This window comes from Gobio gobio (genome assembly GCF_949357685.1).
Source record: "Gobio gobio genome assembly, chromosome: 8".
Taxonomy (NCBI): domain Eukaryota; kingdom Metazoa; phylum Chordata; class Actinopteri; order Cypriniformes; family Gobionidae; genus Gobio; species Gobio gobio.
Window position 1 is genome coordinate 31,531,881 of NC_137114.1, and position 12,947 is coordinate 31,544,827.

Sequence of the window (12,947 nt, forward strand, 5' to 3'; positions counted from 1 at the left end):
ATTGGATAAAGGGTTCCTTTCTGTTGCATGCTTGCAAAGGGACTCTGAGGAGATTGCATGCGCGATGCGCGAATACACTGCAAACTGGCTCTCGCTCCTATCCGAGGTAAATCATTAACACCATCACCACTTATGTGTTTTATTGAACTATACATTACAATCGGCTAAAACAAATGCGCAGGTTACTTTTAGCGCGCTCCCGAGTCCGTGTTTCTCACACTGTTCACGTGAATCGCAGAACAGTTCAAGTGCAACTCCTCCAGTTCTCGGGTGTGGTGCCCTGATGCTCTCCCAGGTCCGCATGACAACATCACATTACCAATTTTTCATACGAACTGTGCCCCGTTCTTAACTAAACTGTAAAAAAAACCTGAATTACTTAATAAACTTATTTATATTCTTAAAATGAGAGAAATCGCTGCTTATTCTGAATTTTTAAGCTTAGGCTTAAGAGACATGAACAAGTTCTTTGAAAAACATCTATGACCTTTCATACAGGTCTAGTCTTCATGCTCAGTCGAGTATGATTTCACTAATAATAAACATACATTTGCATAAAGCATGCATATTTGTCCGTACCCATGTTGATTAGAGTATTAAAAACTTGAAAACATATCAATTTAAAGGGTTAGTTCACCCAAAAATGAAAATTCTGTCATTAATTACTTACCCTCATGTCGTTCGACACCCGTAAGACCTCCGTTCATCTTCGGAACACAAATGAAGATATTTTAGTTGAAATCCGATGGCTCAAAAAGGCCTCCATTGGCACAATGTTCTTTACACTCTCAAGACCCATAAAAGGTACTAAAGACGTTGTTACAGAGTCCATCTCACTACAGTGGTTCTACAATAACTTTATGAAGCCACGAGAAAAGTTTTTGTATGCAAAAAAAATCTAAATAACGACTTATATAGTGATGACCGATTTCAAAACACGGCATCATGAAGCTTCGAAGCATTATGAATCAGCGAGTCGAATCATGATTCGGATCGCGTGTCAAACCGACAATCGACTCACTGATTCATAACGCTTCGAAGCTTCATGATGCAGTGTTTTGAAATCGGTCATCACTATAAGTCGTTATTTAGGGTTTTTTTGCGCACAAAAACTATTCTCATGGCTTCATAAAGTTATTGTAGAACCACTGTAGTGAGATGGATGGATATATATATTAGGGATGCCACAATTCTCAATATAATAATTGAACCGTTCGGTGCGGCATTCACGGTTCAATACGCGCTTGTGAATTGCGGTTTTTTTTTTCGGTTTCGCATTTAATTAATTATTTTTCTACAAATTCTATCATTTGCCTCCATCCCAATACTGAACAACGCGACATATATTCACATCACACGTTAAGTGGTAGAGTTATACTCACGGAACACTATAGTTATTCACAATCACGAAAGTTCATTATTTGCATGCGTTTTAAAGCCTTGCCGGTTTCATTCGCGTGCGCGGTTTTAACATGCGCTTTTCCGAGCGCGTGCACTAAACGCCTGTCAAACACGTGATTACAGGACTAAGTAGTCGTCTTACTGCGCTAATACTGTCAAATACACACAAGGTTAACATAAACACAGTCGGTTATGTCTAAAGTGAAAGTAAAATCGCAATCGTTTCTGTATTAGATGCACGCAGGTCTTAAATTGACAACAGGGCAGCCTAGTGAACACGCTGTCCTTAAAGGGACAGTTCACCTATAAAATGATGTCATTATTTACTCACTCTAATATTGTTCCAAACCTGTATTCATTTCTCGATGACAGAATTTTCATTTTTGAGTGAAATATCCCTTTAATGTTAATACAACAACAAAAGACAAAAAGAAAATGCCTCACTGCTCTTGACTGAAAAACTTTAATACAGTAGCTTTAATAAGAATCAGGGTATATTTTATAGTGAAGTCTATGTAGTGTTTTATTTTTACATTCATTCATTCAATTTCGTACTTAAATGCTGCTGTACTGCTCTGAGCTGCCAGTGTAAATCTTTATATATATTTATTTTATATTATACAATACACTAGGAATGTGTACAAGGTTTTTTTTTAAGTAAAGTTTTAAGTTTAAGTAAGGTTTTTCTTTTATCTTTTTTTAAATAAAAAAAGAGTATTGCAACAAAAAAAAATATTTTTTCTCTTTAACCTCTTGCTGTTCCTGTCGCCTAAGAATAGAATAACAAAAAATGTATGTGACAAGCCATCAGAACCGAACCGAAAACCGTGGTTAAAAACCGAGGTATGTATTGAACCGTGGACTAACTGTATTGTTGCATCCCTATATATATATATATATATATATATATATATATATATATATATATATGCAGAAACATTTGATGTATTCTCTCAATTGTTAGAGAGAGAGAGCGAGAGAGCGAAAGAAAGAATATTAAAATATACAATATTAAATATTATAACCATTATATTAAATTATTTAAAAATATACATTATTGCAATGCATACCAAAATGGCCTTCTGTTAATTCTCAAAATAGCCAAATGACTGATATGTCAGTCTGGCACCAATGTCAACATATGAGGAACTGTGAGAAGCGAAATGAGAAAGAAATAAACAGCAACGTGTGTCCAGGTCTGCAGAGAATGTGTTTTATACTGAGAGAGCCAAAGAGGGGAAGAAGCCACGCTGATGAAAGGGGCAGGGCAGATGGATCCTGGGATGGATCTGTCATACAGAGTTTGCGTAATTAATTGACAGGGAAAGTAAATAATTACCCGAGGCGGTATCCGGGCCACCCGACGGGAGCAGCTGTGTGTGTGACTGGGGCAGACGACGAGCCCCCCTGTGCCAGGACTGTCAGTGGAGCGCTGGAGTGAAGTGGGTGGGGAGGGGTGGCAGAGCAACCAGCATTAGGCCTGATTAACCATGTCATGAGCTAAACCCCAAGAGGAACGTGGTCGTGTGTATGCATAGAAAAGTTGAATGGTATCTTTTAATGGTCATTGTTTGCATGAGATATCACAACCTTTTTTTAAACCTTTTGAGTGTTTTATGCATCTTCTGCTTGCTTTAAGAATTGACTGGTGACCGCAGGGGAAGCTGGGCGCTATTCCATCTCCCTCTCTCATGGGTTCAGACTATGCAAGCAGACTGTCGTAAAAGCAGTGTGTGTGTGCGTCAGCAGGTGCCCATAGAGCCAGCCAGGCATTCTGATTGGCCCTCTGAGATGCTTCTTCCTCTCCAGACCCTCAGATCTGTAATTACTGCCAGTCTTCCTCCAGCCCCTCTTGTCTCGCTCGCATCCTAAATACAACTCTGATTTTTCCTCATGCCAAACAATCTGTGCTATTGAATTTTGTAATTGTTACTACTTCCTCCTCAGGGCCTGATAACTAAAGAGAATGCATAAACACCCCCTTTTCAAGCTCTGATAGATGCTGGAGTACCCCATTATTAGCAGAGCGTGCCATGTGCCGGGGTGCCACACAGCCTCCCTCCACTCCAGTTTGGAGAACATGTGTGGATATTAGGGCTCTTTAATATTTCATCACACGAAATGAAACGATTGTCGGCCCCTTAGGCTCCATATGCAGTGTAATGTGTGTTCATCTGCTCCATCATTCTTGTGGTAGATTGCCCCTTGATTACCCAAAACCTCTGCCCAACAAAAGTCAGTCTACAGCAGTAGAGTCTTTACACAACTGTCTGTTAGTTGTTAAAGTCAGCATGGAGTCAAAATTTGTCCTTTTTTTTCTGGACGACTTAGTGACTTATCTATTCTCAAGAAAACATTTTGTGTGTAATTGTTGTTCCACCTCTGAAACTATTTGACTTTTCTGTGACGTCAGCTAGGCCATACACAACGTTCTGAGCTTTTAATAAAATTTGAATTCCTACTTTTTTCAGGCAAGTGTTCACACGTAGAGGTTTTCATGGGCCACTGTGAATAAGTCTCGATTTAAATTCAGAGACAAGACAGTCTATGCATGACCTGAGGCCGGTTGCATAAACCGTTAAGACTAGTCTTACAAGTTAGACATATATTTTTTTCTTTAAGACTGTTCATAATTTTTTTTAATCAGTTACATAAAAACAAAGACTGGCCTAATTTGATACGAAAAGTAAGACTGAATGCCACTTGCCTAACTGCTAGTGGCTCATACTAGATCTTAAGACACTGTCTTAATATAATGGCTTAGTTTATGCAACTGGCCCCCTGATGTTTTATTCTTATCCAAAAACAAGGCAATGTAAGTATTATGGAGCACTAAACACTCTCATGTAAAGTCTGTTTCATTCATACTAAAAGCCAGAGGGCACCCTCGCGCAGAAAGTCCAAAGTGGACTCATAGTAGTAATAACTTATGATGTTCCAGGAAATCCCTTATATGGACAAAGGCATTGAGCTATCGCTGTAGCAGCAGCTGAATAAAAAGAAACGCTTGTTTTTACTGATGAAACGTGAAGACCAAAAATACATGAAAGCGACAGCACATATTTTATGTGTGTTTTTCAAGCCATCTCTGGGTATTTTTATAACAATAAATTAAATGAATAATGATGTGCAACCTGACATAGCCTTTATTACAGTAGAAATTATAAAATATATTCTATGCCTTATTCTGTGATTTTAAAAAGCAGTTTAAAGTGTTAGAGTGGCTTTGAAAAGCACATGCTATTACTTTAACATTATAACATAGTATAAAATCCATGTTGACTGACTTAATGCTTTTGTAGTAGACCTACATAAACCAGTTATAAAATTGTAATTTGGAAAATCTAGTGAAAAAATTGTGCATTTCATTGCTTAGCCAATTAAAACAAAATAAGAAAAAGTAAAACCTGTCAATTAGATAAAGGTCAGAATAAACTGATATTACGCTTAATTTTTTCTGTCCCCCCTACGCCCCTTTATTGTATGTTTTACACAATAATCATTCAAAATGCATTCAGTAATGTTTAAAACAATGTAATGTATATAGTGTACATAAAGTCGGTAATGTAACTAACAGAAATATTATGGCAGTAATAGAAATAATGATGGATTCGAAGAATAAATGTTACCATTAAGATGCTCTTGAAAGTGAACTTGACCTTCAGCCACCATATTCTGCTCACACATACTCATTAAAATTGTGTGCTCTGACTGCCGTCTGTCCTCTATAATGAACAAGACAAGTTTGTGTTTACATCTGGCTATATATTCTGATATATTACACCCACTTTCCACCATCCAATCCATTCCTGATTAATTGCCCTACATTTATTCATTAAATAACCAAAATTTTAAGACATAAAATTACAGACATAAAATGGGTGAATGCTTCATGTTGACCTTTAAGATATTCTTCAGTGTTTAAAAGCAAGATTCTGTCGATTTAGAAACCAAAAGAACTAGAAAATTAAGAGTTGAGTACCAATCAATTATGCATAGACTGTTATCCTCCTACTCTCTATGGGCACTGTCTGATGAAGCCCCATCTTTTTTTATAATGGTGGATATGCATTGATTTTTGTCTCATGCGCAACATCAAAGCTCCCTGTCAAAGTGGGCTTTTTAATTAAACATCGAGCCTCATATCTTAAAAATATAAAAGAGTAGCCCAACTGACCGTTCCCACAGAGCGAGCCCATATACAACCCACGGCTCTGAGTCCTGTGGTTTATTTGATGTGCTCCCATGGATGAGGTGTCCAGGCTGGTGGTTTCACAACCCCTTTTTTCTGTTTACAGGTGGTACAGTTGCATGCTGGGAAAGAAGTGTAGCCTGGCACCTTTAAAAGATGAGCTGCGGAAACAAGGGGTGAGTTTTTCTTAGACCGCTTTGTGCAATACTGAATAATTTTTTTTTGGAATGGACTGATCTACGTGCGGTAGATGATGGCAAAGGTTATCTAAGTGGAAAAATATGGGAAATGGGCCAATTAACTATTCAATATCGTCAGATATCGATAAATAAATAAAAAAATATCAGCTGATAACTCGTACTACACTTTTATGTTGTGCATCCCAATTTTATTTTAATTTTCCTCTTGGATCTTTATAGATAAATGAGTGGGCGTTTCCCCAAGTCTTCAGGTTAATTGATCTTAATTAGTTTCACTAGCGTGGCATATAAACGTACCACAACAGGGAGCACTAATGGAGTAGATTTCATTAGTTTATTAGGCATCATTAGCTCTCGCGTCACCCCTCCAGCCCCTCTCGATTACCTCCGCCTGTGTCTGTACAGTCAGAACGCTGATATCTGTGAATGAAAAGCTTTCGTCGTGCTCACAGGTTATTAGTCTGGTGTCAGTCAGTCTGCTCGATTCAGGCCTGATGTGTCGTTTGATTCACCTGAAGGTGTCAGAGTCCTGTCACCCCTCATTAGAGTCATTGTGCTCCTGGCCAACGTCCAGCAGACGGGGCTGCTTCCTCCTATCGCCACTGAGGCTGTAATTAATATGCTAATGAGATTCTTTCTCTCATTTTTGTTCACCCGCTCCCTTTTCTCTGCTATTATCTGTTGTATAAATGCCCTCTGCCTGCAAAGGTCAGACTCAGATGGTGTTTTTTTTTTACTGAAGAGCAATTGGACTTGATTTGACCCTGTAGTTCACCCCTAACACCCACATATCTGTGTTAAAACACACTCCCCACTGTGTGAATGGCAGGTCTGTGTCTATAATGATGTGTTTAAGACTTCTGGGAGGGTCTGGTGTCGGTCATAGACTTACTCGGCACATACACGATTCCATATAGTCTTTCAGCAAGTCATTTTCCCATCAGTCCTATCTTCTTCTCTCTCTTTTTTTGCACTGTGACATTTTGCATGCTTGATAATTAATATTTGCTTGAAATATGCTTGAAAGCATATTTAATTGACTTCCTCCAAACATCTGCAAACTACTTTATATGTAACCGATGAATGGCCAATTACGGCAATGCATATATATCGGTGCGTATATATAGGCATGGACTGATTCCCTAAATGAAAATTAAAATAACCAAAAAATGTGTTTTTATGAAAAATAATGAAAAAAATGTAATAAAAATAGAATTATAATATTCTGTATTAAGATTGTTTTTCTTTTTAAAATTAGCTTAAATACATTTTAAAATTATTACATTTAAAATTATTGTCTTTCTAAAGATTATATTTGAGTGTTAGATGATGGCAATTAAGGTAATCTTAATGTAAGATTACTGGAAATGAGTATGAAAAATTAAATGTACGATATTGACCAATACCAATAAAATAAAACTCTTTGTAATATTGGCTGATATGCGGCTGTGCAATATATTGAAATTATCGAAATATCGCAAATGTACATATCGCAATATGCATATCGCAAGGGTACGCAATATCTGAATGTTTTTAATAGGATACTTCCACATTGTGAAAAGTGTACGTTTTAGGTTGATGCACATAGCAGAGAATAGACTGGGCACATGACTGTTACTTATGTGATTGCTTGACATTAAAAAGAGTTATTAAACGCAATAACTTGCGAAAAACAACGCTTTGCAGACTCGTGCTGTCTGCTGTCACACACACACACACCGAAACGTGCGCACAAGCCGTTCTTTTTGACTCGAACTGTCAAATACACACACAGTTATGTCAAAATGGTCTTGATGATTATTCATGTAAACACAGTCGGTTATGCTTTAAGTGAAAGATATCAGTTGGGGAAAGAAATAGATTTTACACACTTAAAGCAATATCGTATTGAATATCGCATTATTTAAAAAGGATATCGCATTTTTCTTCAATATTGCACAGCCCTAATATTGGGCACCCTTAATTTTATTTTAATTGTAATCTACAATTGTAAAGATATTTATCATGGTAGTGTTGGTTGTCCTGAATGAGATTAAGATTATTTCACATTACAGTGATGAGAATACAGAAACGTGCTCATGTGTGTCATGAAAATGTCACAGTGTGACCTAAAAAATATTTTTTGACTGTTCTTGAGAGTTTTTGTAAAATTCACTGCCTATTTTGTGTTTGAATGACCATTGATGAGATCCTCATCATCTTTTGTTCTTTCACAGGTTCTCAAAGTAACCCACACTGAGTTTTGTCAAGGTCGGACCATGCGCTGGGCCCTGGCTTGGAGTTTCTATGATGACGTACCTGTGCCTGTAAGCTTTGAGCACTTCCTGCATTAGTTTCGAATCAGCTAGTCCTCACATAACCCATGCACCCTAGACTGTTTGATGTGGTTGTGTGCGGGAAAGCAACACCTGCTGAATATTCACTGTGCTCGGCACTCTTTTAAATAATGCATCTTTAGCCCATTCCATCAGATACACTTGACCTGCTTCCTGAGGCACGGAGCGCCTCCTTCTTAGCAACAGTTGCCCAGACAGGGTGACGGTGCTATATAGTCACGCACTTTAGAGGGGGAAAAGAGCTATAAAAGGGAAAAAAGGGTTGAGGGGATGGAGAAGGGGGCGGTGGGATGATTTGTTATGGTCTTTCAGGAGAATTCCCCGAGTCCCAGATGCCCTTTTCCTCAGAAGCACTTGAGCAGAAAGATTGGCCTACATATCTGTCTGCGAGCTGCTCCGCCCTCATACAGCAGATTTCTAGGGCTGGGTATGGACATGTCTAGATCTGGATGGCACCCGCATCCTTCTGTGCTTTATTTCCTCTCTCCCATTCCTGCTGTTTTCTGCTTCCTGTGTCCATTCTTCCTCTCTGAAGCCAGCTGAGCCCCATTAGCAAAGCGCACAGAAGCTAGATCAATCTCTTTGACAGTGAAATGTATTGCAAAAGAGGTAGGGGGTACAGTGAAGACTCAGACAAAAAAGGTAGGGTTTGAAAAGGACCCTGCGGTGTTGAAAGCATGCCTGGGATATGAGGCAGTGGATTTACAGTGTGTGGGGAGAGGGGGGGCGGGGGACTGAGGGGTCAAAGGTCAGCAGGCAGTACTGGGGGAAGTGTAAAGTGGGGCAGAATGAGCCCAGTTGTCAGCATCTGTGGATAACCGCTGATCATTGCGGCACTCATCTGCTTGTGTTCAATAATTGAATAATGACCTTTTATTCGTCTCACCGCAGTGAAAATCCCAAGGCTCATGATATTTTTTTTTTGCACATTTAAGAGCAAAGCCCCTCCAGACGCATCAAGAGGCTCGGTGTTGAGAGCGGAAGCTATTTTATGCAGGATCTACTCAGCCTACTTAGAGCAAATGTGTCGCTGGATAAATAATGGACAGAACGGAGGGGGTTATAATTCACGGTGAAGAGGGGATAAAAGCAGTGCATCGCTCTGATTAAGACTGATAGAAATTAATTAAGAGGGAGTGTGTGGATCGATGTGTGTGTTCATCTGTTTCCATCCATTATGTGCTCATCACAAATGGGTAGAGATTGCACTTTTTTGACAATCTATAAAACATCCTGCTCCATACATCTGAGGCAAAACATTGAAGATGCAGGGAGTCTGATCATATTTAGATTTATCACACAGTATTTAGTCATTACAGAATTACCGCAGCCACAATATTCTTAAATATTCTTGTGGATTTAGGTCTGCTTTTGTTTAAATAGATTTTACGTTGTCTGTGGGATGACAACTTAAAGTCAGAAAATGGCGCCCTCGTGTGTTGGAGAAGGATGCTGGACTACAAAGGGAACTGCCTTAATATTAAATCTAATCAAATCAGGCATGTGATCAGCTAAAGACAAAGACATTTAATGACTATACATATAATAATATACAATAATAATAATAATTTAGAACATTTAAATGATATTACATTTTTTGAAAAATCAATAAATAAACAAGTCTACAAATTAATAAAGAAATATTACTACTGCAATAATACTTTTGTACTGTAAAATAAAATCAAAAAGTATTTAATAATAATAATAATAATTTAACTTTTAATAGCTTAATAGCTTTTATTTTGGCAGAACACACTGCAAAAATGCAGCAATTTGTTTCCTCCAGATCTATGCAATTCACATGGGTCACACATCACTCAAAAAAACTATGGAAATCACATCCCTGTAAAATTTTGTACAATTTACTTTACATTTACCTACTTAAAGGGACAGTTCAGCCAAAAATGAAAAAAAGCCATCACTCACCCTCATGTCGTTCCAAATCCGCAAGACTTTCGTTTATCTTCTAAACATAAATGAAGATATTTTAAATGAAAACTGAGACTTTCTGTCCCTCCATTAATAGTTCATGCAACTACCACTTTGACGCGTCAAAAAGTTCATAAAGAGATTGTAAAACTCATCCATATGAGTCAAGCAGTTTAGTCCAAATTTTCTGAAGAGACACGATTGCTTTATGATGAACAGATTGAATTTAAGCTTTTATTCACATAAACAGAAGCTCAACTGAACCTGCTTGAAGCACGAGAACAAACCTCATTGGTCCTTGCTGAAGCTCAATGTGCTGTAGAACACCATGTTTGCCAGATCTGATGTGCGTTGATGAATGTTTATATGTGAATAAAAGCCTAAATTCAATCGGTTCACAATATAAAGTGATTGTGTCTCTTCAGAAAAATTTGGACTAAACCACTCAATTCATATGGATTAGTTTTACGATCTCTTTATGAATGTTTTGAAGCGTCAAAGTTTCAGTTACATAGCTTTCTATGGAGGGACAGAAATCGCTCAGATTTCTTCATTTGTGTTTTGAAGATGAACAAAAGTCTGAACGGGTTTGGAACAACATGAGGGTGAGTAATTATTGGCAGAATTTTTATTTTTGGGTGAACTAACCCTTTAATGTCTTAAATATATTTTGTACATTTTTCTACCTTAAAATGTTTTCAAGGGACATCCTCCTGGTTGTGCCCTTCCCCGACAATGACCCTATGTGAAACCATCATTTAACCTTTGTCTGCTGAGAGATGACACATTTGACAAACGTCAGAACCAGCAACCTCAGCATAGGGAGTTATTCAGACACCATAACTAGATGACTGTCCCTAAATCGAATCTGCTTAATGTAGTTATCATATATGAGGAAGATAGTTAAGATGTATGGTCTAGTGTGTACTAAATGTATTGTTTATCCAGACAGGACAGAAGCAATGGGGGTGTTATGTGAAGTAAGATCCTGTGATGGATGCCATATTAGCTGTGTGATTTGTCTTATATTAGGATTAACGGTCAAAAAGACAATGACACAATGGATCTGTCTAAAAAAATTCACCCACAGGTGGACTAAATATGAGCTGCCTTTGTCTGGTGAGTTGTAAACACTGATGGAAGACTGCAGTAGGAGATGATGGGTGTGGTGTGTTTTTCGGCACTGAGGGGGTCAGTCCATTGGCTTGTGATGAGTCATGTTGTCCGTTTATCTGCTCTAACAACAGATGCTCTGTTAGAGGAGGAGAGAGACATGTGACTATAGCAATGCTTCTGTTTCTCCTGTTCGTAAATCGCCTATGATGAGGGCTGGAAAAGTCAGATATGACTGTCGCCTCGTTTAATGCGCTGTGTATGTTGTGTTTGCGCATGTGTGTAGTGGTATGTCTCATTCAGTCGTTACAAAACATCATGAATTACTCCAAGTACAAGATAACTCTGGGCTGTTCAGACGCAAATGATTTGTTTCTATGGCAACACTTGTATTGCCAATATGAATCCATGAGTGGCTTTGTTGTTGACACTTATTTACTGCATTCCGTCGAATATATTCTTTTGCATGATAATGAATATGGAGACTGCAGCCTAACTACATTTAATGTAGAAGCCAATTTGGTTTATTTTTACAATGAAATCGGCACTTTCATCATTTTTTGTAATCTTTCCAACTTTAATTAATGTCTACTAGTCTGTCTCAAGCTTATATAAAATGGTGTTATTTATTTTAGTGTTTATATACTATTATAGCATTTATTAATATTTTGAATTCGCTCCTATTTTTATATTTTCAGTTTTAATTTTTGTTTGTCATTTTTATGTACTTTTTGTCATTTTTATAATTATACGTTGTAGGGTTTTTTTCTATTTATCTTTAACTTTTACCTATTGCAGTTCTAATTTTGGTAATTTTAGTACTTCAACTTAACTGCACAATGTGTAAGATTTTTGGATTAAAATATCCTAAAACCACTAGAACAATATTATATATGTTGTTTACTTGTGTACTAACATTATCACAAATGTTTCCAAGAATGTTTAAATCCAGAGAAATAAGCAATTTTAACCAGGACACGGACTGTGTCTATGTGTCGCCTATCAATGTCATCATACCCGTGTTACCCTTGATTTCCAGTTTTATTTTGTAGAAACCATGGAAACACCAAAGACGCTTTAATATATTGTGTTTTATTAGACAGGTGAGCAACTGTTTGGATACATTAATCGACAGAAAGCTAATTGTTATATAGCTCAACTTAATTAGTCTTATTGTTTAAACCTAATTTTCTTGATTTACCACAAGTACCATGTTTTATCATGCCTAATATCGATCTAGCTCACTGCAGTGTGCAACAAGAGTCTCATAGTAGCCGCAGAGCTAACGCACAGAGTAGCATTATAACATGGCTTTCAACACACTCAAATGTATCTAATATGATAAAACAGTGCTGCTTTACCCCACATACGCATGACCGAAGAAGCGGAAGTGCTTGTCTGCGGCATAAAATCTCTGCGAAATCAAGACGTGTTTTAAATAAGCGACCTCTAGCGGCGCAAAATTACATATTGTGGCTTTAAACTTTATTTAATTTGGTTGTCAAGGTGAGATTTTTTTCCCTCTAATCATATTTTATTTTATTTCACGTTAATTTTAATTAATGGAAACAGTTTTTTAATAGTTTTCGATTTATTTAGCAATAACACTGATATAAAAAACACAAACAAGAGTGGTTTGTTAATCAGATGATGGGCAGTCGGGTTGTCATTGTGGGATTGATGGGTTTGCCGTTACCCAGTGTTCTTGGTTCCTGTGAAACTGTGTGCTATTCATCTGACAGCAAACAAACATGAGTGCCCCAAGGACTCCAGCAG

At 37.6% G+C, this 12,947-nt stretch overlaps 1 protein-coding gene across 2 annotated transcripts in view; it reads left to right on the forward strand.

Annotated features, from left to right (window-relative positions):
* The window catches only part of mettl16 (methyltransferase 16, N6-methyladenosine), a 48,395-nt gene that overhangs the window by 33,853 nt on the left and 1,595 nt on the right, over window positions 1-12,947 (forward strand). For both annotated transcript variants that reach the window (XM_079824260.1, XM_079824259.1), the window contains exons 7-8: window positions 5,700-5,769; window positions 8,010-8,099. In XM_079824260.1, coding sequence (XP_079680386.1) covers window positions 5,700-5,769; window positions 8,010-8,099 — 160 coding nt within the window. The remainder of the gene's footprint in view (window positions 1-5,699; window positions 5,770-8,009; window positions 8,100-12,947) is intronic.